Source organism: Capra hircus, chromosome 4 (assembly GCF_001704415.2).
Source record: "Capra hircus breed San Clemente chromosome 4, ASM170441v1, whole genome shotgun sequence".
In the NCBI taxonomy this organism is placed as follows: Eukaryota; Metazoa; Chordata; class Mammalia; order Artiodactyla; family Bovidae; genus Capra; species Capra hircus.
In genome coordinates this window covers 64313050-64340573 of record NC_030811.1, presented here as the reverse complement: position 1 = coordinate 64340573, position 27524 = coordinate 64313050, and the positions used below count along the sequence as shown (strand labels likewise).

At 38.7% G+C, this 27524-nt stretch overlaps 1 protein-coding gene across 1 annotated transcript; it reads right to left on the bottom strand.

The window, feature by feature from the left end:
* IFRD1 (interferon related developmental regulator 1) lies at positions 31-27450 on the bottom strand. The gene is made up of 12 exons (XM_018047174.1): positions 24989-27450; positions 20527-20631; positions 20300-20384; positions 19439-19563; positions 16133-16290; positions 13079-13129; positions 12817-12995; positions 12620-12728; positions 7822-7956; positions 3720-3848; positions 3172-3267; positions 31-932 (listed from the first exon to the last, which is right to left on the bottom strand). Exons 1-12 carry the CDS (start codon positions 25077-25079, stop codon positions 843-845), a joined length of 1353 nt encoding a protein of 450 aa, XP_017902663.1. The 5' UTR covers positions 25080-27450; the 3' UTR covers positions 31-842.

Sequence of the window (27524 nt, the reverse complement as noted above, 5' to 3'; positions counted from 1 at the left end):
GTCTTAAAAGTAGCTGGAATGTCAACGATATATGGCTACACTTTTTTCATTTATTTTCATGTTTCCAAATATACAAAAGGAAGTTCTGTTTTACTCTCCCTACCCCATTTTATCATTTTGAACTCTATACATAAACTCATAAATGTTTCTTCTATTAGAAAAGAAACACTTTTAGTGTGAAAAGATCTTTATTTCAAAATAAAGAGCACAAGGTCTTACACAGCAAATAAAATTAGTGTTACTGCCCTCAGTGGTCAAGGTTAGCAACTTTTCTGGCTTATATTAATTCATCATGAACAACCGATGGACTGATTGGCCCGTAAGTGCAGCTGTATGGTCGCATGGTATAATTTCTTTTGTTGATCCCAGTGGTAAAATTATTAGGTTCCACTTAAAATTGAAAGTAACAGCAGCTTTTCTAGATCTAGTTCCCAAAATTGTATCCTGAACTCATCTGTGTAAGATCTTAAGTTTAAAACTTTGTGTATCTATATCATTATAATCAGTATTTCTGACAATCACAGCATAAGAAATTTAACTTTGGCTAACAGTTTTTCTCATCATGAAATCAAGTGAAATACCTTATGCTTGCTTTTTTCATAAATAGAAAATGACCAAACATTACAAATACTTCATTTATGTTTAGTGATTATATATACAAAGAATAGTCAATAAACAGGACTTACCATCTGTAATACTATATACATTAAATTATAATATAACCCCTCCTACAAAAGCTATCTGTTGACAAAGATAAAAACTGTTTCTAGAGATTAAATACATTAGAAATTACCAAAAAAAAAAAAAGGGAAATTAGAAAGTGGTCTTCAAATGCTAAAAATCTAGAAGAATTCTCCAACATCTGCTCTTTTATCACGACATTTGCTTCGAGCTTTTGTTCGAGCTTTGAAGGCTGCAGAATTATATAAATGCTGAAATGGAAGAGGAAAATATGTGTGAGCCAATAAAGTTTTTGATATTCTTATAAAGTAAGAAAAAAAGATTATAATGTGACTATAATGTAAACAACGATGCTGATTTAGCAAAAAAAGGGGGGGGGGAGGTGGAGGGAGAAGTAAAAAGGCAGAAATCCTTACCTATCAAATAAAGAAATAGCTGTATAAGCATTTTACTTAGAAATCTGAAACCAAAGTGCTAGGAAAAAACTAAAGGCTGGAATGAAATCCTGAGAAATGGGAAAGGAAGGAGCAGGGAACTAACTTGCTTATAGGCACTGAAGAACTACTGAAACTATACATATACATCCCTGGTGGCTCAGTGGTATCAAGAATCTGCCTGCAATGCAGGAGACCAGGGTTCAGTTCCTGGGTGGGGATGATCTCCTGAGAAGGAAATGAATGGCATCTCACTCCAGTATTCTTGCCCGGGAAATCCCATGGACAGAGAAGCCTGGCAGGCTACAGTCCATGGGGTTACCACGGACTGAAAGGAAAGAAATGAACTAATTTGACTTTAGACATACTTTATATGTTTAAAACACACAAAGAATGAGGGAGAAGATTAACACACGATAGTTCATGACGATTCTGTATGAAAAAAATAATCAAACGTAAAATGTCAAGAAAATTTTTTAAATAATAAAATCAATGTTGTCAAATATGTGTTTAATAGCTACATGAATTCATTCAACACTGAAAATGATTAAAAATAGCGGAATAATTTTGGAAGGTAATTTGGCAATACATCTCAAAAATCATAATCAAGCTCTATCGTCCCATGCAAGGATTTTATCCAAGAAATAATCCAGAAGAGAAACAAATGTAAAAATAGTAGTATTTATTAGAAAGTTTTACAATGCCCAACAATCAATTATATGTCCATCAAAGTGATTAAATATAAAGATGTTATAGACATATAATAAAACAATTCATATCCACTAGGATGACTATAACTTAAAAGGAAAATAAAAACAAAAAAAGATATTGGTAAGGATGCCAAAACTCTTATTGCTAGCGGGAAGGTAAAATGCACTGCAGTCATTGTAGAAAACAGTTTGGTGGTTCCTTAAAAAGTTAAGCAACAGAATTACACATGACTGAGCAACTCCACTCCTAGGTATATACCTAAAAGAACTGAAAACAGGTGCGCTAATAAAAACTTGTATGTGTATGTTCAAAAAAAGCACAATTTAAAAGGATCAAAGTGGAAACAAGCCAAATGCTCACAAACGAACAAAGAGATAAACGTGGTGTATCCATACAATGGAGGATTCTTTGGCCACAAAAAGGACTGAAGTACTGACCACCCTACAACATGGATGAACCTTGGCAACAACATGCTAAGTGGAAAAAAAAAAAAAAAACAGTCACAAAAGGTCACATTATATGACTCTCTGTCTGTGAAATACCCACAACAGGTAAATCCATAGAGAAAGACTGCACATTAGTGATTGCTTATCAGCAGATGGGAGGAAAGAAGACGTGAACAGACAGTGAATATTTAATGAACCTCAGCTTCCTTTCTGAGGTGACGAAAATGTTTGGAAACTAGACAGTGGTGATGGTTGTGCAACACTGTAAGTGTATTAAATACCACTAAACTGTACACTATATTTTATGTTATGTGAATTTTACCTTAGTAAAAAAAACAATAAGGATTTTTGAAATGTTATGAAATTCTCCAGGCAAGAATACTGGAGTGGGTAGCCATTCCCTTCTCCAAGGGATCTTCCCCTCACAGGGACTGAATGCACGTCTCCTGCACTGCAGACAGATTCTTTACTGCTGAGCTACTGGGGAAGCCAAATAATATTAATCACTATTTAACATTACAAATTCTCTAAGCACATTTGTTCTCCTCATCTGTAAAATGAATCTGGTACTTACTAAGTTTAGGCTCAGTCATCAGATATGAAACAAGCACTTTTGTCAATATTTATCCTTAAATATATAAACTTTACAGAACAAAGGGAAACAAAAAATGAAAATAGTTTCTATGTTAATAGGATTATGGATAAAAATTTCTCGTCTTAACCCTCTATACTCTAAATGGACGAAAGTTTCTACACTTACTAGTCCAGCTCTGTCTGAAACACCATGGAGAACTAAATAGAGTTCAGAGACAGAGCTAAATGCCTGTCACCTGGCAGAATCGAAGCTTTGGCTCCACTTCCGTGCATTCAGTCCTCTTGAAAACAAAAACCAAACCTACCCTTTCAAATCGAGAAATCTTCATTGTCTTCAACGCAGCAGCATCAAGCATCACTGGGGGTCCAAGCTCAAATACATTGCGAAGGAATTCATTTGACTTAAATAAAAGAGGCAATAAGGCTCAGTATTAAACATCAGTTTTCTTTTTTTTTTACTACATAAACTGACTTCTGGTTAACAGAAGTTATGTGGAGTTTATAAATATGAACGTATGTCACTTATTTTCTTTCTGTTTCTCATAGGACCAAATTGTTTTCCAAGGCCCCGAATTCAAGAAAGCTATGTCAAACTAGTTGCTTTCCTACAAAGAGGTCAATAGTGCTCCAACAGTCAAAGAGATGCCCCACCAAGCTTACACTACACAAAAACAAAAAGGACAGTTTCATATTTATTCACCTTAACTTTCAAAAATAAATGTGCTATTGTGCATAACATATACTGAAAACAGTCTGTATATTCAAACTAATTTCAAAAGCAGTGATGTGAGGTACATTCAAAACTACTCTCTAATTTAAAAGCAAACATATAGACAGGATGTCACCCACTCACCTGTAAGTGGTACTGCATTCCTGATCCGAGAATCTCCTTAAAGGTGTCATATGTATGTTTTTTGACCCAGCAATCAATATACATCCTTTCAGGACCAAATTTAACAGTTTCTGTTGGAAAGTCCCGTTCCTAGTCAATAGAAGAATAAAAATTTTAAGAGGAACCAAAATGATCTAAAGAGATCCTACATAAACACAATTTCTAAATACACAGATACATGTTGAAATGAACAGTATGGTTTAAACCAATACCTCCATCCCTGAAATACGAATAGGCTAGAAAGTAGAAGTACTATCCTCCATAGAGAGCGCAGAGTTTGTCTAGCTGCCGTAGACATGGCAAAACTATCTTGTTGTGAATGTTTTTCCATTTCAAAAGCACTCAACAAACTTGCTGAGAAATTCAGATACGTGTAGTGGTTTAGGATTAGGGGTAAGGAGGGTTATAGGACAAGTCAGAAAGACAAGATGCCCCCACAAGCCAGTGGTGACATTAGGGAAGCAGAAATCTAGGAAAGGAAGTAAAGACAAATGGTGTTAGCTAACAGAGCAACCAAAAAGGAGGAGAGCAACTAGAGGGTTCAGAGGGCCTTTGAAGATTCTTACTAAGAAAATGAGAGATAACATTTACGATTTCAGAGATGGAATAATTTTGCCAGAAGACAATTTATAAAGTATAACCATGGGGCGAGAAGAGGTAGTGGTGGAAGTGAAATGGAAACAGGAACAAACACAGGATAGGGTTTTCCAAATGAGCAGAGAAGAAATCCAGAATACTGACAGAACTTGAGACAAAAACAAAATAGCTGCTCTATATTTTAATAAATCATGAAAAAGGAAGAGTTACCCACATGGTGCAGTGGTAGAGAATCCACCTGCCAATGCAGGAGACTCAAGAGACGTGGTTTCCACCCCTGTTGGGAAGAGCCCCTGGAGGAAATGGCAACCCACTCCAGCATCCCTGCCTGGGAAATTCTATGTAGAGGAATCTAGTGGGCTACAGTTCATGGGTCAGACATGACTGAGTGACTTGAGCACGCACACACACCCAGGAAGGGAGGAAGTGATTTCCACAGAGACAGGAGAAACAAAGCGGTGGGATCTGACTGGGCAGGACCAATCCAACTGCCTTCCCCACGTCTGTTTAGTCCCCACCTCTCTCAGCAGACACAGGATCTTATGTAACAAAAAAGATGCTGAATTCACATGGATATGCCACTCCCTGGCTTGTGACTTTGGCAAGTAATTTAACCTGTTTGGGTCTGTTCCCTTACCTGTAAAGGCTATCTATACGTCTACCACATAGAATTATTAGAGGTATAAGCGTGTTTTGTGAAGCACATACAGTGCTTGGGCTGTTACAGCAGCTTAAAACAACAACAAAAAAGTATGATTCTATTATTTCAGCATTTTTTATTTCAGAAAACAGAGACACCAGGAAAGAACTCCCTATAAACTCATGTGTATCCTTACCTATTCCTCTCTCTTAAATCAGACAGGCCTTCCTCCCCAGTTCAAGGCTAATCATTATTCTTTCAATGCCTCTTACCACAAATCTTTCACTTTATTTTCAAAGGCTCCTTTCTCCATTGATTCCTTTCCCCATAAACTGTCTCTAGCATTTAAAACAGCAAACTCTCCCACAATCCAGTAATCAGCTCTCTTCTTCCCATCACAGCCATGTTTTTTAAGTCAAGACGTACTATCTCCACTTTTTCACCTCTCATTCACTTTTCAATCCACTTCAGTCTGGTTTTTCTCCCATCATTCTACTGAAGCTGGTTTTATAAAGGTCATTGTGGTATTGGGAGAAGACTCTTGAGAGTCCCTTGGACTGCAAGGAGATCCCACCAGTCCATCCTAAAGAAGATCAGTCCTGGGTGTTCACTGGAAGGACTGATGCTGAAGCTGAAACTCCAATACTTTGGCCACCTGATGTGAAGAGCTGACTCACTGGAAAAGACCCTGATGCTGGGAAAGATTGAGGGCAGGAGGAAAAGGGGACGACAGATGATGAGATGGTTGGATGGCATCACTGACTCGACGTACACAGTTTGGGTAAACTCCGGGAGTTGGTGATGGACAGGGAGGCCTGGCGTGCTGCGGTTCATGGGGTGGCAAAGAGTCGGACACATCTGAGCAACTGAACTGAATGACCTCCTAAGTGACAAATCTCATTGACACTTTCCATTCCCTCTCTGGATCTACCCGCACTGTTGGCCCTCAAAGACAGCACAGTACAGTGCATTCAGACTCCAGCTTTGCTACTTCCTGTTTTTTGACTATTTCTCTGGTCTCCATTTTTCCTTAAAAAGATAATCGTACTGTTTCAGACCTACACTGGGACCAAAACAACAAAACTGTATGTCAAAGTACCAACATATCAAATGTTTACCAATTTAATACATGAACTTCAAAATGGGTTTTTGGATGAAAAGAAATGGTGTTGCAAAACAACCACACCCCAAATGGACCATTCTCTGCACCAACTGAACAAGATCCAACAAGAAAGCAGAGTCCCTCAAAGAAAGCTGGGTTTCAATATAAGAAAAGAGACAAGATCACTAAGCAAGGCTCTGAGACATGCAGGTAGACTGAAGCTGAGCTGCAGGAACAAGGAACTAATCAAAAGGCAAAGAAGGAACAGAAATTCTGAGATGAAGAAGAGAGGGTGGGAAAGGCCTGTGGGGGAGGTCACCGGAGGACAGAATTATGAGGCAAACACAGGGCTTTCATTTCCATTGATAGCAGAGGGGGTGGGGGGGCAGAGGGAGGAGACAAGAGGCCTGTTAAAACTGGTTCACATCGAGATTTCACATGTATCTTTCTCAGGAGAGTCAGTACTTTCTACCATGACCAGCCTGGGCTGAGGGACCTGTCAACAGGGTCTGTGGGATCCTACCGACCTTAAAATCTGTTACCCAGAGAGGACCCCAAAAGACAGAAAATCTGAAATCAGTTATAATCCAGAAAATCTACGACATGTCATTATTTTATCTTTTGGAGGCTACAGGATCTAAATACAGGAATAGTTTATTTCTAAATTCCACTCAAGAAAAACGCTTATTTGGGGATTTTACCATGCTAATTATAAGACCAACAAGATGCTTAGTATGTATGTATGTCTGTTCGAGTCAGGGTTTTTTTCCTTCCTCATTTTGTTTTTTAAATAACATCCTGAGTAAACATAAAGTATTATCTGAGTAAACATAAAGTATTATCTGAGTAAACATAAAATATTATTATAAAGAATTAGTATTAACATTAACCAAAAATTTAGATCACAGAGGACCTGTATACTAATTTATACCCTAGGTTTTACTTTTTTTAATGTAAATTAAAATGAAGAGAGTAGTTCTTGAGCAGGCTACGTAAGAATCATTGGAACACTTGAAAATTGGATCTGAGTGGGGCTTTAGTATTTTCTTTAACGTTCCCATTCTAAAATTTCATACATATTACACTGAATGACTCTTAACTAATATTCTTGAAAGAAATGCCCTATTAGCATTTATCGATGAAACTTATCCTTAACCATGCACTATAAGCCCTAAAGGTTTCTAAATCAATTTATTTGCCAGGTAGGCTAAAGCAGGTTAGAGGTCTACAGAAAGGATTCAAGCATCAGAAAATCATATGCTGGGTTTTGTTATTTTGGCTTTCAGCACCTAGCTTTCCCAAGGAGTTCACAAAGGTCTCTGCTTAAAGGTACTGAAGGATAGGCAATAATTTACTATTTACAAAAATAATTCACTATTCATACAATACTAAGTATCTATGTGCTAATGATAAGCACCAGGTCTTGAATGATGGCAAGTACACCAAAGTAAAGTACATTTCTATCACTATGAATCTTTTTTATCTTTTTCAACATCAACAAAAGGAAAAAAATAAAACGTTATAACATCAGAATTAATTTCTTTGTTTAAAAAGAAAGAAAATTTTTTCATTTTTGTTGTTAAAAACCTGCTCAATCTTAAAATGAGGAAATGATTTAGCTCAAAGGTGAAGTTCAATCAGCAAAATCACCCAATTGACAAGTCTGGCTTAAAACAATCTAATTTCAAAAGAATTAATTAACTATTAAAGCATAAGAGGCCTACCTCCACCGCCCTCAGGATGTCTCTGAACACTGACCGCTGCTTCCTCTTGTCTACCTTGGCCCGGTGTTTATTTCCATCTGTAGCCAAAGTCCTAAGTATCTGAGTTAAAGACTCCATGTCTTCATAAAAAAAGTCCTAGTCAGAGAAACACTTATTAACAGGCAAAGATTTGATCCAGAAATACCGTCTGCAAGATACTACCGCCAAATAATGAACATTCCTCTTCTAAGTATATCCAGATACATTCAACCAACACTTAACTGTGTTCCAACTGTATTCAAGACGTTACTGGGACTTCCAAGTTCAGTGACAGTCAGATACACATGAATCAATAGTTTCTACCCTCTGGTTCCCCAGACCCCAAGGCACATGTTCCCAGAACTCCAAATTTCTTTATATCAAAAGGGCAAGCTATTAGTAATGCTTTTTAAAGCTCCTAATTTCTAAGTTACTGGCCACATTTCAAATAAGCAACCAAGTATTTACATCAGGTGCATAACTCAAGTGATTAAATTATTTCAGAAAGAAAAATATTTTAATTCCTTTTGGAGGGAAGCCACAAAATATATTACTATTTGCTATGATCTTAAGTTAGTCAACTTAAGGCTTCTTTATTACAGTTTAAATGGCTATACTTTTAAGAAGTCTATTTTGCGTGTTTTTATTCTCTAATTAAATTTTACAACCACATTAAAAACTAAGCGATGATTCAGAATTATTTAGTTGACCAAAACTAAAGCAGACAGAAGGTGAGACATCTCCAGCTCTAGTTATTAATACCTAGTTATTAACCTTCTTTGCATTAGTGGTAACAATCGTTTAACTTATTCTATTAAAACAAGAAAACTCTTATCTCAGCATTGTTCACATTGTACTGTATATATTTATTAATTGTTCCATGTGAAAAGGTACAGATGTAATTTCTGTTAATGCCTAAAATGAAAAAGATTATTACACTCATGGAAAATAAGCTTGAAATCAACATAGATATTAAGTACGCAAGTATTTTCTTATAGTCAGTATTTCAGAGATTGTATATTCTTAACTGTTCCAACAAATGTTTTCTTTCACGTTCTAATTCAACTTCCTATGGCTGAATTAGCTGGAAATGACACCTGTTAACAAGACTTTCATCTAGAAAAACGGTTACCCAAACTGAAAAGCTATTATTAAAACAGTTCAATGTTATGTTGATGTCTGTATTTATATTTCACTAAATTTGATTCCATCATAACAAAATAAGAATTGTTTTACTTGTAGAAACAAGTACATTTTAGGGACTAACAGTTTCCTACTTATTTCACTGGCTATTAGTTTTTTTGTACTATTCTCAAAAAAAAAAAAAGTATGTAAGATTCAAGCATATATATGGGAGAATACACCAAAAATTAACAAGACTCTATACATTACTGTAATTTGTTCTAAGAACTGGGAATCACTGCCAGTGGTTCTCAAAAATCTTAACTCCCAGCAGACATTTTTTTAATCAGAGGAATCTGATATAAAAAGGGGATAGTTAATACCACCCACATCTCGTAAGTTTATTGTAAGGCCTAAGTAAAATATATTTATATATTCTAAAAATACATAAAACAACAGTACATAAATATCCATTATGCTATAGTTCTTTTATGATACAGCCTGTTTCAGTAAAACAATTTAAATGCTTCCAACAGGTCTACAGGTAATTATTTCATACTAAAATAATAGCTATAATAAGTTAAATGGTTTCAAAAGTTGAGTAGAATTAAAATGAAATGAAACCACAGAAAACTTGAGTTTAAGTACACAAAATGAGATGCTGATGGCCACAAAAATCATACCCTGAACTAATATTTTCTATATAGTAGTCACCGGAGCACTGATTGTAAACAAAATGAAATAAGCTGTACTAAGTGTTAAGAAATAACCATAGGGAAGCCTAACATTAAAACAGAGTTTGATCCCTCCCCACTTCACTGCAAAGTGCTGATTACTATTTCCAGAATGGTTTTATCTGACTACTCAACTACAAAGACTTTTATTCTTTTCACTCCTGCTAATTGAGGCAGAATGTCTTTGTCAGGGTATGGAGACATTTTTACATGAGCCAGTTATCCTATAAAAATCAAGAAGTGAAAAACATGTGATTTAAGGCCTAGGAAATGTGTTTTGAGTCCTCAGATTTTATTTCCACTGTGTCTCTGTCCTGAAGCACTGCCCCTGTCAGCTTAGGTGGAAGATGGAACAGGGAGAATTAGGGACAGTCTGAGAATACTGTATTTTGGTACAATTTCCTGAATTAGTTTATCACGTGGCCCTCAGACCTATAATTTTACCCACTAAATAGTCTTTCTCTTAGTTTAAGTTGCACTAGAGAGCTCCAAGGAGAAGGCAATGGCAACCCACTCCAATACTCTTGCCTGGCAAATCCCATGGATGGAGGAGCCTGTTAGGCTACAGTCCATGGGGTCACTAGGAGTCAGACACAACTGAGCGACTTCACTTTCACTTTTCACTTTCATGCGTTGGAGAAGGAAATGGCAACCCACTCCAGTGTGCTTGCCTGGAGAGTCCCAGGGATGGGGGAGCCTGGTGGGCTGCCATCTATGGGGTCGCACAGAGTCGGACATGACTGAAGCGACTTAGCAGCAGCAGCAGAGAGCTCCAAAAAGGCTACTACCAGACTACTAGCAAGGGGGAGGTGACATGCAATTCAGCCAACAGTGCAGGAATAACTACCACTTACACTGTACTTGGCAAATGTTCCAACAACTCACGGAATGGCTACCCACTCCAGTATTCTTGCCGGGAAAATCCCAAGAACAGAGAAGCCTGGTGGGCTCCATGCAGTCCCAGGCATACAGTCCAAGCTGTGGGACATGACTGAGTGACACTTCCATGCACAATGTACTTGGCACCTGTTCCAACAACTTGTGAGGTATTAACATTACCACCTCCACTTTAAAGGTAAGAATAGGACTTCCAAGGTGGTCCCAGGTAAGAATTCACCTGCCAATGCAGGGGGGTGGCTTCAATCTCTTGTCAGTGAAGAGCCCACATGCTGCGGGGCAACTAGCTGGTGCACTACAACTGAGCCTGCGCCGCTTGCAGCCCACCTGCACAACTAGGGAAGCCCGCCCGCTGCAACGACGATCCTACCAACCAAAACTAAGACCCAAGGCAGCCAAATAAATAAATGAATGTTTTTTAAAATAAACAAATACAAAACTTACTTAACAAAAATAGCAAACAAACACTTAAGTTCTGTTTTTATAACACAGTTCATTTTTGTCATTGACAAGGATTTGGTCAAATTAAACATGTTTGAGTGACTGCTCTTGACTATCACATATGATTTATTAAGTCAGAAAAGGTTAAGATATGCAGGTGGCAATACTATCTGCATTTATGCAAATTTAAACAAATTCAACATATATAATTTAAATTGCATCATTAGTTTACTTTTAGGATGCATTTCAAAGGAAAAAGAAAAGAAATTACCATTTCTAGTCAGTAGAGGAATACAAGGTTAAAAACTAGGACATCTGGCTTCTGTGCCTTGAGGTTAAGGAGCTATTAACTAGTTCAATAAAATTAAATTGATTGCTAAACTTGAGTCCAACTTCTCACATATGGAGACTCATTAGCTACTGATAGTGTGAATAACTTACTTTTAATTCATACCAGCTATCTTTCAAAATAACGAGGGTGGGCGGGGGGCAGCCAAACACAGGCCATGAATGGAATGTGAAAAACCAAGGCAACTCAGAACATGTATTAATCTTATTTAGAATTATCCACTGTTAACTAACATCTTTAACTGCAGAAAAGCGTCATTCCAGAAAATAATCTTTCTCCTTAAATTGAAAAGCAGCTAGGAAGTAACCCAAGATTCACAATAGAGGTCACAAACCAGGGTGACCAACTGCTCCATATAGCTAGCCTAAGATAAAGGGCTTCAGGACACAGGACTTTTCAGTGCTAAACTTGGAATACCACCAGGATGGTGGATCATCTCTCAGTCACCTACCACAAACTCAAATACCTCCAAAAGCAAAATTGTGGTATTTAAAAAAAGAGAAAAGAAAAAAAGGAACCATGAGTGGCCAGCGGTAGAGAACTACAAAGCACATGTCCCAGGCTAAAGGGACATGTTTATTTTCATCTGTGGCTTAGAAAGGACTTCCCTGGTGGCTCAGACAGTAAAGAACCTGCCTGCAATGTGGGAGACCAAGATTCCATCCCTGGGTAAGGAAGGTCCCTGGAGAAGGAAACAGCAACCCTTGCCTGGAGAATCCCATGGACAGAGGAGCCTGGCAGGCTACATTCCATAGGATAGCAAAGAGTCGAATAGAATTGAACAAATAACACACTTGGCTTAGAAAAGTTAAACATGATGGTAACTAAACTCATCTGACTTAATCCCAAACCTACATTGACATCATATTTCATCCATTTGTCTGACATTTATTATAAGTGCCTGAATTACCTTAATGTGTCTCAGGTCTGAGAAATCCAAGCAGATCCAAAAGATTATACAAGACGACTCTCCATGAGTAATAAGAGTGTACTTAAACTTCAGTTCTGTAGGCAGCAATGATTAAGTATAATGAACTACACTCAAATACTGCTCTACCAACCAACCACTATTGGTTTATGCTCTTGTTATGTATTACATCATCACTGCCAAGAAGCAGAACAACCAATCATTAGGTTCTCAAGTGGGCCATGCTCTTGAGTTATCATTTAATTCTTAATTGTGAGGGTAATGACAGAATAATGGTTCTTGTGGCATTTTTACCCATCAGATACTTACACTCTCCATTCCTCTGGCCAATTCAAACAGAAGTGCCAAAGATTCACCAGCAGCTATTCTCATGTTCACATCATCAGAAGAAAGGAGACTTGGAAGTTTATGGAAATGCCTGGAGAACAGCCAGTCATTACTATGTGAACACAACCAATTATATCAATAAATGTTGTTTTTATAAAATAAGAACAAAAAATACATACACCTCAAGCTTTTTCTTCACTTCATTGATTGGGCATATGGTCAGTAATAATGTCCATGCCAGAAGCGAGCTGATATGAAGTGCTGTATTAGGGGTGCTACAGATAACATTAGTGTCTTTCTCTTTGAGATAGGACTTGGTGAAGATATTTTCCAAACACTGCAGAGTTGAATACAGCTCCTAATGCATAAGAGCAGGAAATAAGAGTACCATCTTAAATGAGAAATGTGCAAATAACCGGATTCAAAAGGCTCTCTACTTACAGTAATGTCATCTGTGGCAATAAAACAGCAAACACCAAAGCAAGTTGCACACTAAAAAAAGCAAAAAATAAATCAGACATTAATTTTTGCCATTTTCTTATTAATTTTACATATTCCTGCTTTTATAATTCAACGTGAAAAACTTATCAGCTACATGACTATGTTAGGTCACAAGTATAGTACAAAAAGAAGGAAAAAACAGAGTTAAGAGTTAAGGGAAGTGGGCTTCAGCTAAAACCCAGTAAGGTCTGCTAGTAAACTTATAAGAATTCAACTTTAGCAAAGTTACTCCATTTCTCTTGGGTCTTCCTTCATTAATCCAGCAGATCATTTCAAGCCAACTCCAAAGATGCTTACTCTTTAAAAGAAAAGTTAAGATAAACCTAGACAGCATATTAAAAAGCAGAGGCATCACTTTGCCGACAAAAGTCCATATTGTCAAAGCAGTCATGTACAGATGTGAAAGCACAAAAGAACTGATGCCTTCAAACTGTGGTGCTGGAGAAGACTCTTGAGAGTCCCTTGGACTGCAAGGAGATCAAATCAGTGAATCCTAAAGGAAATCAAACTTGAGTATTCATTGGAAGGACTGATGCTGAAGTTGAAGCTCCAATACTTTGGCCACCTGACGCAAAGAGCCAACTCATTGGAAAAGACCCTGATACAAGGAAGGATTGAGGCAAAAGGAGAAGAGGGCTGTAGAGGATGAAATGGTTAGATAACATCGCTGACTCAATGGACATCGATCGATCTGAGCAAACTCTGGGAGATGGTGAAGGGAAACCTGGCGTGCTGTGGTCCATGGGGTCACAAAGAGCTGGAAACAACTGAGCGAGTGAACAAGATGACATCCAACATTTCCAAGGTAAAACCTACCTAATAAAACAGACTCAGTATATTTATATATAATCTACTTCTAACATTATAGGAGCCACTAATTCTCAGAACACTTGTGCTAAGTATATAAAAGCAGAATTTGAAATTTATAAGGCTTTATTACTCTTCATTTCCCTTTTCTCCATACGTTATCACTAAAATGCCCTCATGTTGTTCCAAGTATCACTAAGGTGTAAGTCTTTAAAGGCATCATTCACATGCCCCCAATTTCAGCTAGTTCTGTTTCAGTACTATGAGGACACTTGTAATATTAATCTGTTTGTTACCACTATTTTATTCTCATTCAGCTCAGTTCAGTTGCTCAGTCGTGTCCGACTCTTTGTGGCCCCATGAATCACAGCACGCCAGCTAAGTTATCGTAAAAATTAGACACTGTTAAAATTCTAAAGTAACTGAAGCATTATTCTCAGTAAAAGAAAATTTCAATATGTAATCCTCTCCTAAGTAAGCAGCAGAAGCCAGGACACATTTCCTAAGAGAAAAAAAGTAGGACTGCCTTCATTTAATAAAGACTCCTTCTACTAATATGCAGAAGAATGACAGAATTTCACTTTTTTACAATTCACAGCAAGAGTGAGAAGGATGAAGAAAGTACCTTGGATGACCATAACAGCTCACATGCAACCAAAAGTTAGTGATCGCCCCAAATACCTAATCAATAGTGTTTTCTGTCAAACATTTCAAATACCCCTAATACTCCTGAGCAGTTTTAAAGCTGCAAGAAACTAGCCGAAAAGGAAGAACAGAAAGGTAAAGAGATTACTTTACTAACTACGGGGGGGGGGGGGGCAGAGACTCCTATAAAGTTACCAAACTCCTACTCCTTTTCCTCGAGACTCCTCCCAGCATCTATATATACAGTTGGTAAACCAAGGAACTCTCAGCAGAAGTGACCTGCCTCTGTCCTCCAGCTCTCCTTATCTCACTACCACAGCTGCCATTTGAAAAGAACCTAGACATAGGGCAGAGCTGCAAGACAGATGTGCCGATGGACCTTGCTGACTTGACTGGGCACTGATATGTACAAGAAATAAACTTTTATTAAGCCACTAAGACTTCAGGGTTTACCTGATAGAGAGAGTAATGTCATTTACCTTGCGTGCATGCGTGCTAAGTTGCTTCAGTTGTGTCTGACTCTTTGCGATCCTGTGGGGTGTAGCCCACCAGGCTCCTCTGTCCATGGGAGTCTCTAGGCAAGGATACTGGAGTGGGTTGCCATGCCCTCCTCCAGGTGTTCTTCCCAACCCAGGAAAGCACCCAAGTTTCCTGCGGCTCCTGCATTGCAGGTGGCTTTTTACCACTGAGCCACCGGGAGAGCCCATCATTTACCTTAAGTAACACTAAAGAGGAGGCTAATAATTAGTATTACAAAGTTCTAAACAAACTGGTTCTCTTGCTAGAAAAACAGCTTAAGATTAAATTCACTAACAATAAATTCTTATGATCTATTAAGGCTCGTAAGATTCTTAACATCCATTAAGATTCAAATCCACTTCCTAAATCCACTGAGACTGCCTCATATTTCTGTGATAAAGCAAAAGATGTTTTGTGTGATCATTTAAATCACTTATTTAGCATAACAGAAACCAACAACCAACTCCTCCACCAAAATTCACAATCTTATGTATGTAAGTGGTAAATATCAATTAGAAAATGAAAGCTTTTCCAAACCCCCCAAATCAGAGGAATATTTCAAAAGTCAGAGTTCCCTACATCAACCAAATCCACCCATGTAACTACAGCACTCAGCTCTTTCATAAGGACTTTTAGGTTAGAATTAAAACAGCAACAACAACACTCCATTACATCTCTCAGAATAAAAAAATAACTATACACAATAAACATTGTCTAGACCATTTGTTTAAGCTCCAATAAAAAGTGGGTAATCCTAAATAATTCAACATCGCACTGTACTTCATATAAGCACATGATCTTCAATTTCAAAGATGTAGAAATCTGCTCTATAAGGGATGTTCTATTGAGCATCAGAAAATTTAAGACAAGAACTGTCATATTGCGTCTGCTCACTAAAAAACAAATGAGAATAAAATGATAATAAAAACCTTCTATATTTTTGAAGATGCTATTTTCCTAGATCATCACAAGGTCTGAGTATCATGCCTAGATAGATCTATAATTTAAAAATTCTGTACTTACTGTTTGCCTGGCCTGGATACTAGCTGTTCCATCACAAATTATTTTCTTCAGGATTGGTCCAAGAGTCTTTAAAACCTCTTCACTTTCGATTCCAGGGCCCAGCTGAATGCACAGAACAGACGCTAATGCTGCAGCTGCTCGCTGCTCATCACCTTTACCTACAGAAGAAGTCATCAGCAATTACGACAGATCACTGTCAGTAGACTTCTTAAGGCAGCAGTTTCTCAAATGTGTTCTATTTCAAAATAGCATCTACCAATTATGAAACTCAGAGTATGCTCAAGGCTTTGGCATGACCTATAAATCTAGTGAGGTTAAAGAGCTCAAACTCTGGAAGCAGGCCACACTTGAATCCTAGATCTATCACATACTAGCCAAACGACCTTCAACCAGTTATTCTTATTCTCAAAACAGTTCCTCATCTGTAAAATGGAAATTAACACCTATTTTAAAGAAGAGTACTGTAACAGGTCAGCAAAATAATGCATTTCAAGCTAATCTGACTTTCTAAGTCCTTCATGAACTCACAAAATAGTGTGCAAATAGCCCCTGAAATAACTTGTCAAGCATTTCAGATGTACATAGCCCATGAGGTAAACTAAAACCTTCAGGGCTTTCCTCCACCAATATTGTTTTAAATAAGCAAGGGATCAAAAACAGGTATTCTTGGGAATTCCCTGGTGGTACAGTGGTTAGGACTCCACATTCTCAGTGTAGAGGGCTTTTTTCATTCGCTCTTTCATCAGGCAACCAAAGTCCCACAAGCTGCATGGCACAGCCAACTATAAATAACAGAGTCTTTAAAACTATATAAATACTTTAATATAAGTGATTGAGTGAGTGAATGAAGTCACTCAGTTGTGTCTGACTCTTTGCAACCCAGTGGAGTGTACCTGCCAGGCTCCTCCATCCATAGGATTTCCTAGGCAAGAACACTGAAGTGGGTTGCCATTTCCTTCTCCAGGGGATCTTCCTGACCAGGGATCAAACCTGGGTCTCCTGCATGGCAGGCAGATTCTTTACTGTCTGAGCCACCAGGGAAGCATGTTAATATAAAGGTAAGTGTAAATTAACTCTCTTGAGAACTGTATACGCCAAAGGGTTTACATAAATTTTGAATTTAAATTATTTGATAAATGTCTATGCAGGTTGTAATGAAATTTTAAAAGGTCTGGTCCAACTACCTTATAGGATACAGTTTCAATATAAATACTTTTAACAAAGCCATTGTAGTATCTCAAAGAAGCTGGCTCTGCTATCAACTATACCAATAACAAGTTATATAACTTTAGACCAGTCTCGCATTTCCTAGGCCTTTCATCTCTCTGCACAATGAACGATGGATAAGACCAAAGGTTTCCAAACACCCATTCTTGACAAAGCTTTCACCTGAGGGAAAATGAGAATAAAGACAGATGTTCTTACTTGGCAAAATAATTAAGCTGGTATCCCCAAACCTTCTGAATTCTGGCATTTTCTAAAATTGAAAGTCTTTGATAATACTAGACTTAATCTTTAAGGTCTCTCTTTATTCTTAAAAGTTCTTTGATCATAGAGATCCTAATATGAATTCTAGAATCTCTATGCAAAGTTCAAGAATTCAAATATTCCACGGGATATTCTGAAACGATGTCACTGAAAGTATGATCAATGTTTTAAATAAGAAAATGAGGTAGATAATTATGATACTGTTTTAATTTTAGAAAAACGAAGTAGGATGGCTTTTTAAATAATACTTTTTGTTGACATCTGACAGTTTTCAAGCAAGAGAATGGCAAACACCTCTTTTAATACAACTAAAGTTGACAATCCACCCCAATCTTTCCTAATTTCAAATGCTTACTCCATTTTTACATTTTGAAACTACAGTTTCAAAAGCTAACAAGTTTGATTTTGATTTCTAACAAGATTGATATATTCCCTGTCAAGTACAAGGTTACAAGAGTGCCGGGAGCCAGGATGGGGAATCTCGCCCGCGGCAAAGGTCAAGAGGAAGGGGGCCTGACAAAACGCAAAGGCGGGATCAGGCCTCAGGGGTCCCCCATGGATTTTCTCGAGTATCTACCCCCAAAACCAGAGTCTGCCTGCTTTACTGTGTTATGCTTTCCACCTACTCTTCTGACATTAACAGGGGGCTGTCCCCCCACCACCTTTTTCTGGAAAAAGTTAATTTAGAGCTTTTAGATAATAAGTCTCCTGGGCATAATAAGAGTGTTTCAATCCAAATACCCCTCTGATGGCTTTCTAGCCTGCCTGCCGGACTCTTACAGTTGACCGCAAGAGGCACAGGAAGCTTAAAACATCCTAGGAATGTAGGGGCTTCCGAGGAGTCAAAATCATTTAGAATAGGACTGATTAAGGGTTTCATTTGTTGAGCCAATACTTGCTGCCAAATTTTCCTATCTTTTATTTGTTGATATAGTTGGTAGGTAGAAAAAACAGGTAGTAACCCTGGCATTAGCAACATTAGATCTTTGAGTTAAGTACGTTCTTTGTTATAACCCACTGCACCTTTGTTCTACAGGAATGTAACTTTATTTAGTACTTTGAGGGTGATGCAGATTAAAGAAAAAACACTTCAAGGGAAAAAGAGTTTTTTGGTTGATAGACATTTATCTAGGAAAAGAGCCATAAAAATGTTAACAGGCCCCCTGGCCAGAAGATGATGTAAAACCACCTGGGACCTTTTGTATACGGGAAGGTATGCAAGAGGAAAGCCTGGTCTCAATTGGGGTCAGGACTGCCGCCCCTGCATAACTCTGCATATTCCATTATTTCTTTATGTACAACTTGGGGTATATAAGCTGCCTTTGAAAATAAAGTTGTGGGTCTGGCACCGATGCTTGGCTCCCCCATGTCGTTCTTTTCTCCCTTCTCTGGCTGAATTCCCATCTGGAGTGTGGAGGCTCACCGTGTCTACTTATTTGCCCTGGCTTCTAAGACCCACACGAGAGGGAGCCCAAGGCAGGGCACCCTCCGCTATTCAAGCAGGCGCCGGTGGCCTACATAGACAGTGCAAACTCCTTGTCTCAGAGTTTTATTGGTTCTCTGTGTAAACCAAGTTATTCAGCCTCTTTTCTCCACTAATTTTCCTACTACACTATTCTTTCCTAATCTCTCTTTATATCTCTGAGTAAATAAGTCTTTCCTCGCCGATTCCATCCCTGCTTCAAATTCCCTGGATCCACCAGGGCTGGACCCCGGTACAAGAGTGAGCCAGACTTTTAGTGCTATTAACAAATGTTACTGCACAGAAGGTAGCAAATTCCTCTTGGGTTCTGTGACTGTGTAAAGTAAGGACATTACCTTTTTTCAGGCAGCGCTCAATGCTATCAGTTAAAGTCATTCTTCTTTCCAGGATAAATTCATAGAGCATCTTTGAAGCCAGTGCATTTTTAATACCTTCAAGGGCTGCCTGCCTTGTTTTCGCACTATTTAAAACAAAATATAAGAGAAAGAAGATACAGCTGGAGTGCACCATCAGTCAATGAGACTTGTAAAAGCCTAGTTTCCTCTAAATATTTTCTATTTATAGATTTTTTAACATATAATTTTCATGTTCACACCATTTTTCAAATAATAATTTAATTTTCATCTACAACTCACCCTACTACATATGATAGCATTTTTCTGCTTATTCATTTAATAACCACAACATTAAATGGCCACATAGTACTTCATAGTTTCAGTGTATAAGGCATCTTCTTCTACATTACATATTCAAGTAAACACTTTTTTTTTTTTTTTTAACAGAGTACAAAAGTCCAGAGATCCTGTTTGCATCTTCTGGGGTTTTTAATTCCATTTGTTTCAATTTGGTTCCAGAGTTACTGTTAAGTAAGAAAACAATTTGGCTTTAGGATCTCTCAATAGCTATCCTTTCTAGTTGAAGATTAACTTTTAATTCAGCAAATACACTTCAATTATCAAAGACAGATATGTGCTCTTATTCTAGAACAATAACTAATCTGAGTCTATTAATCTAAATTCTAGTGGCATATTCCTATCTACATTGAAAGTCCAAAAGCACAAAAAACTAAAATATCCAAAGTAAACAAATCAAGCTTTAGGAAAACATAATGCTCAAAGAAATAACTGCACGTATTTTATATAAACAGTGGCTGATCAAAATCACCCAGAATGAAAAGAGCTTCCAGTAATTCCCACCTCTTATCCAGCGTCAGGTCAATGAATCCCTTCAACTTATACTCTAAGTCTTCTTGAGTTCCTTCCTCATCAAGGACTTCTGGCCCTAAGGAATAATAAAACCAACCACTGTAATTTAAACAGAAAAAAGCAGACAGGGAAAAGTAATAGAATAATTAGCTACAAGAATTCCTCGACCTAAAACATCCTTTTCTCTAACATCGCAAATCTAAACTGAAAACTCTTACCATCTTCAGCAAAACTGGAAGGATCGCTGTAACCACTGCAATGGCTCATTGTTTCAATCGATGCATCCTCATCACTAAAAGGCTGAACATTTCGATGCTGGCCACCTAGTACGTAAAAGAGTGGAGGTAAATGATTCTGTTGTCATATATGCAAACACTTAACTTGGGAATTTTAAAACTTACCTAAAAACAAGCCAGTAATAAAAACTCACACTTACTTAAGAGATAATTTTTTTTAACAAAAGAACACACTTAAATATTCCTAATATAAGTCATTTCACTACTATGTATTATTTCAGAGCACCAACTATTTACAATATACATCAACTGCAGAAATGTATCAATCATCTAGTATGTGACTGTTTTTGGTTAAAAAAAAAACAAACAGTATTACAGATAAAAAAACTACTTACCAATTACTTCAAATCATGAAGACGATAAAAATAGATCAACATAAAAATAAGACAAATATATTTTCCAATGAGAATAACATTAACTGGTGAATGGGTTAGTTTTTAGGTTACACGTGTCTTATACAAAGCGAAATTTGAGGAGTTGTGGGATGGTAGTTTTAAGTAAGACAATTTTAATTGAGAGGATCAAAAAAGTTTAAGATAGAAGTTTTAGATGCTAACAAGTGGATCCAACATGGCACAGAAAATAATGACAGCAAGTGGATGAAGTGACTGATCACTAAAGAACTACAGTGTTGGTAAGACATGTAAGAAAATGCAAAGAGCTCTGATACCCAGTGCAGTGAACTACAGGAGTTTTGTTCCCAAGTCATGGAAGACAGAAGAGCTGAGAAGTCTTGCGAACTAGCATACAAATCACTTAAGAGGCAGGACTATGAAATGGTCCTCAAGCACTGCAGAGGCCCTCCTTCCTCTGACCAGCACTCTATGGTGGACTTCACAGGGCCAAGCCCACTGGAGAAAGCATCTATTCAAGAGTCCTCTTAACAGAGTTGTCTCATATTTGCAAGCAAAGAATTATAGGCAAGATGCAAGTTGATAAAGATTGTTTAAGCATGATGTGCTTAAAATTGGGAATTTGCTTTGAAGACTTTGAACAATGTTCAAGACTTGACTTTTTTCACATGCCAATTTCAGAAATGACTACAGTATTTTAAAAACCTACTTTACTGTAGTGACTAGTGACTAAGCTGGATGATGACTTTCCTACTATGATGGGTGCACATGTTAACATTTGTTCCTAGTCACTCCTTTGGGAAGATAAATAGTGCTCTTTCAAAGTTTGTATATTTTTGGTCAATTAAGAGTCGAATTTTAAGACCTTAAAAAGACGTTTCGGTATTTGATATACCATAAAAAGCCTGTTAGACAAATTATGTTCAAAAGAAAGGTTCTAATATACCCAAAAGTTTTAAAATATCAGTGCTATTATTAAAAAACTTAAAATCTTTTTTTAAACTAGAATCTTCCTCTCAATTTCATTAATCTAAGGAATAAATCTATATTCCTAGTCACTGTCATTTCTAATTATTTTTGTTTTGTGCAAATTTCATATTAATAAAGATTATTCAGTCATCAATTACACTGAGCACTAAGTTAAAAGAAGTCCCCAATTCCACCCCAAAAGTGACCATGAGTCACCTGATTTAACTCTGAGTTCCAATCAAAGATTGCACTAAATATCTCTTAGATCCCTATGTTCAAGAAATCTGTATCATTTAATACATCTTAAGAAAGGCTTCTCAAAAATTCTGAGTATAATTAAGCCTGTTGCTGTCTTTTTTATAGCTTTAAAAAATCAAAACAGAGATGAGGCTTCAGCAGATTTTTAAATGAACACAGGAAGCAAGTGGGCTTCAAATCTGCTTGTTCTCCAAAAGAGAATAAAGTGTGCCAATCAAAGAAGTGAAGTATAAAGAATAAGCAATGAAGCCAAGACACCAAAACTTCCTAATCATAGTGCTTAGGAAAGAATAAACAAATAAACAAAGACCTATGACATCACACTCTATTTTTGGATCTGTCTTCATGTGTTTTCATGATCTGAAGTCATGGCAATAGTTGAGTCATCTGCTTAACTTTTACTAATATTTATTCACAAATCATCTTTTATTTTTCTCATTCAGCCTATTTTTAAACTGTCAAAAACAGTTTCCTATCCAGGTGTTATTCAGCTCCCTTCTCTAAGTTTCAATGATTTCCCAAAGTTCAAGGGGAAAGAGATTATTTAAAAAAAAAAAAAAATCAAGGGGAAAAAACCTGTATGAGTATCTAATATACAGGTCACACTCACCACCTTGTGATCCTCAGTACCATTAATGAGGTGGCCCTTTAGACACATTAAGTCCTTACTTCTTAAAGGGCTTACTTACTAACAAGGTTTTGTTCTGTTCTAAAAATGCTCTCTTCAAAATAAGTGCTATGAAAAACACACACACTTGAACAACAGATCAATTTTATTAGCTTCCTGGACTCCCTCCACTAACTTAAAAAGTATTTAAATGGAAAACCCCAAAGGATAGACAGAAGTTGGTTTCTTGGTTGTACATGTGAAGATTTCATATGAATCCCATTTCTTCTACAGATGATATTTTAAAATACCAGTAAGGTAAGAGACTTTTAAGTACAACTTTGTGAAAATTTTCCATCTCTTCTACTCAACTATTATTTATTTGAGTAAGTAACATTCAGGTGGAACCAACTTAACCTTTTCAAAAAGTAAATCTCACCCTCAAGCCCCAATCAGAGGCAAGCACAGCTAAAAAGTTCTAGTGTAAACCTCCAAAGATAGTCAAAGCATGTATAGTTTTATAAACTATCAAAGAATTGTTTTCCTGCTGCTGAAAAGTCACAAATGAGAATTTCCAAGTAAAATTTGAAAGGCAACCCCCCCACTGCCTTCTGAGATTATTCTCTAAGTACCAGGAAGGAAGGAGGCTGGACAGGAAGCTTCAGAAGGGAATAAATGTTCCTTAGCGAACCAAGGAGGCCATTACCATTTTCAAAATGACTTTAGCTTGCTCCATCTCTGTGTTTGTTTCAACAAAAGGTAAACTTGAATAATTAAAATTAATACGGACTTTCTAGACAGAATTTAAATGTTTACTTCTGACGAGGAGAAGACGAAGCAGAAAGGTAAAGAGGTATCAATTCACACAGAGCAACTAGATGTATTTTATATTTTGATCAAGAATGAACTTCATGAGCACCGAAAGCAAACAATCAAAATAAAGATATAAAAATGGGGGGGCTGCACCTATAATTCATTTCTACTGTCAATTATTAAATATTTAATACACGAGAGCAAGTTTTCGTCTTGCTTTTTAAATATCAGTTTCCAATTCTTTAAAGACTGACCTATTTATTTGCCAAAGAACAAAGGCATATCATTCTGAGGGTTAAAGTGGCAACTGTATTCACAAATACATATGGCTAATAGATTCGATGTAATAACATCTGAGGTTATTTTAATATTTAATTTCAAAGTTTCAATAAAGCAATTATTAAGTGAGATGACTTTACCAGGGTTAACACTAGCTTTCAGTATGGTGTGTCTCGTTGGAGTTTCTGCTTGAAGTCATTTTTTCTTAGCTGTATAGTTAGGACTAAAAAATCATTAATTCCAGGAAAAGTTTCGACTTCGCAAAGAGGAATCCAAAAAAAAAAAAAAAAAACTAACTAAACTTTTGGCTAACTGCAATCTGAGCTCCTCACCACTCCCGCCTATTCCGGGCTCCCAGCGGAGAACCTACAAAATACAGCACAAAGGAGCACGCAGTTTCTGCCCCCAGGAGTAGGAGCTGGCTTCGACGGGTCGCCCGAGAGCTGGGGACTCGGGATTTGTGCGGGTGCCAGATAGAGGTAGGAGCAGAGTCTACGCTGGGACAGTGGACTCCAGCCTCTGGCGCCTCGGCCGGGCCAGGTGCACATGCGGGATGCACAGAAAGGCAGCCGAATGGGATGCCACATGGGCGCCTCTTCGTCACCCCGGCCCCACCGCGCAAGGCCCAGGCCGCGTGACGCAAAAGCCGGTCCAAACCCGCCGGACGTTTGGCATTCCCGAGAACTCCATGTTGGAGCCGAGTGGTCAAAGGCGACCAGTGACAGCATGGACAGAACTCCGAGCTCGGCACCACCCTCTATCAAAGAGAGCTCTAGAGCGCCAGTACCAGTCTCTGAAAACACTTCCTCGCCCCCCCAGCTCCCAGTCACCCCCAACCCCGACCCACTCTCAAGCGCAAGAACCCATCTACCCCTCTCCCTGCCCCGCGGCCGGTGCTCAAGAGTTCGGTTCGCACGCCAGATCCAAATCGCGCGAGGTTCGGCTCCCAGGGCACGCTGGGAAGCGTAGTCCGCCGGCCACGCCAGGCGCCCCGCCAACGCATACGTCTAGAGGAATAGAACTACAACTCCCAGGGTGCCCAAGGCTAAGGGACTCGCCAACACGGCCGGTATCTGGGATGCCGGCGGCGGGGATACTTTCTTACCTGCTGTCGCCGCCGTCGCTGCAGCTGCCCCTGAGCCGCCGCCACCACTGCCACCGCGGTGGGGAGTGTTCCGCTTCTTATTCTTCGGCATCGTGGGACGCCCGGTGCCGCCTAAACTCTAGCTTAGCGAGGATCAGCCGATGGAGCTGCACTTTTTACTCGTGCGTCTGTGCGACGGGCGGCTGAGAGGCGAGTCTTCGGCTAACAACAGAGGCGAGAAGCGACGCGGGTAAGAGTGGGCGATGGCGGCAGCAGAAATCCCCGTGAAGAGCTGTGATCGGAAACGATACATGTTTCTCTCTAGCGCGGGAGCTAAGGCGGGGCAGGCGAGGCCACGACGCCTTAAGTAGTAGGACCGCCGCCTGTCGTCACCATCCGTGGGCGGAACTCGAACTCTCACTAGCCAATCCCCATATATCTCCCCACCAAAGGCCGACTGCGGGCGGGCGAACGGTGCTCACCACAGATCCCATGCTGCAAGTCTTCCAGCGGCGCCCGGGGAGCCGGTTTTCGTTGTATGCTGAATTATGGGACATGTAGTCGGCCCCGTGGAGCCGCCTCCCAGCTCCTCCCAAGTGGCTTTTCTGCGCACATGCTTCCTTTCTCGTGACCCTTCCACTGCCTGCTGGCGGCCCAGCATTGGAATTGACGGAGGCGGCCGCCGGCGGTGAGCAATGCCGCCGGTATGCCACATGACGACAACCATCTTCCAAGTGGGAGCTACGCAATCCGCGTCACTGGTCTGACTCCAGAGACTCGCGTTCTTCTCTTTAACCTTTCCCTTGCTTGCGGCCTCTGCCCTGGCACAGAATCCCCTCTTTGGGAACGTTTCTGTGGTTTTAGTAGTTGAATTAGTTTAGCGATCATCAGTATCTATAACTGAATTGTGGTTCAGGGCTATGTGCCTCCCTTCACCATCAAAAAGATGTGCCTTAATCTGCTGGGGCTTCCCAGATGGCTCAGCGGGTAAGGAATCTGCCTGCAACGCAGAAGACAGAAACGGGTTTGATCCCTAGGTGGGGAAGATCCCCTGAAGAAAGAAATGGTGACCAACTCCAGTATGCTTGCCTGGAAAATCCGATCGAGAGAGGACCTTGGCAGGTTACAGCCCATGGGATCACAAAGAGTCGGACACCACCGAGCACAAGGCACATTGACAATCTACTTAGTCGTGTAGTTCTTGTATTTCTCCTATTCTAGACTAGAAAGATCTGGCGACTTAGATTTCTATGAAAGAATGTGTCCTTTGACAATTCTTCCTGCCAGTTAGGAGGTCAGTCTGGGATAAGTATTGGGTTTGGGGACTTTAACAGCTGGTAAAACAAACATGAGCTATAAATACCAATAATCTCAGCGTTTTTTGTGTGTGTTATTTTCCAAGGTGAGTCTAAGATCTGTCTTCCTTGTTACATTTGTTACATATTTAGAACCTGTTATTGAGTTCATATATTACGCTTATGACAGACCGAACTTGCTGACTCACTTCAGTGTAGGTGACTAACCCCCACCTCCACCTCTCTCCTGAGCTACTTCTCTTATTTTCTTTTGAATGGCGTGTAGCACATTTCCACCTGAATGTTCCATATGCACTCAATCCAGCTTCTCAAATACTCCATTTCCCTCTCCCTGTCTTCCTTTCTTGTCTTCACAGTTACTGCTATCCTCTAATATGCCCAGATTGAAATCTGGTTTCCCTAAATCAATCAGTTTCTCCATAAAACTCCTGAATTCATAAGCTCTTCTCCAATCACACATGACCTGGGTAGTTGGTGCCTGGGTATTTGAAAGGATCTCGCTAGTCATTTCATTGGCATTATGCTATAATTATGCTATATTATCTATGATAATGTTGCCAGATTTATTGATATTGCCCCTAGTTTACTAATTCACATGGTTTAGTAGTTCCTCAAAAACATTTTTGGTTCCCATTACCAATATATTAAATGCCAGTCCTCTTCCCCTGGTCTGGACTCCCTCTGCAGCCCTATTTCACTGCTTCCTGGTACATGCCTGGTACTTCAACCACACTGCCCTACTCATTTCCAGTACACAGCTCTATTCTCTTACCTCCATTTTATCATTCATTGTCCAGTGTTCTTGTAAGGCTCTTCCTCCCACCTTCACCTTAGAATATTATTCATCTTTCAAGATTTAGCTCAAATTCTACTTCCTTCGGTTAGAGAAAGACAAATATCATATGATACCATTTCTGTGTGAAATCTAAAATACAATACAAATGAACCTATTTACAAACCAGAAACAGACTAACAGACTTAGAAAACAAATTTACGGTTACCAAAGGGGAAAGGTAGACAGTGGCTAAATTAGGAATTTGGGATTAACATATAGACACTATTAGATATAAAATAGTCAACAAGGACTGATTGTATAGCACAGGGAACTCTACTCAATACTCTGTAATAACTCTACTCAATACTCTGAAAAAGAATAGATATATGCTATGTATAACCGAATCATTTCGCTATACACCTGAAACTAACAACATTGTAAATCAACTATACTCCAATACAAAATA

Coding starts and splice junctions, on each gene's coding strand:
- IFRD1 (XM_018047174.1), bottom strand. CDS start 25,079: ATGCCGAAGAATAAGAAGCGGAACACTCCCCACCGCGGTGGCAGTGGT. Junction 20,385..20,526: donor TTCCAGTTTTGCTGAAGATG/GTAAGAGTTTTC, acceptor ATTATTCCTTAG/GGCCAGAAGTCCTTGATGAG. Junction 7,957..12,619: donor TGGCCAGAGGAATGGAGAGT/GTAAGTATCTGA, acceptor TTCTCTGACTAG/GACTTTTTTTATGAAGACAT.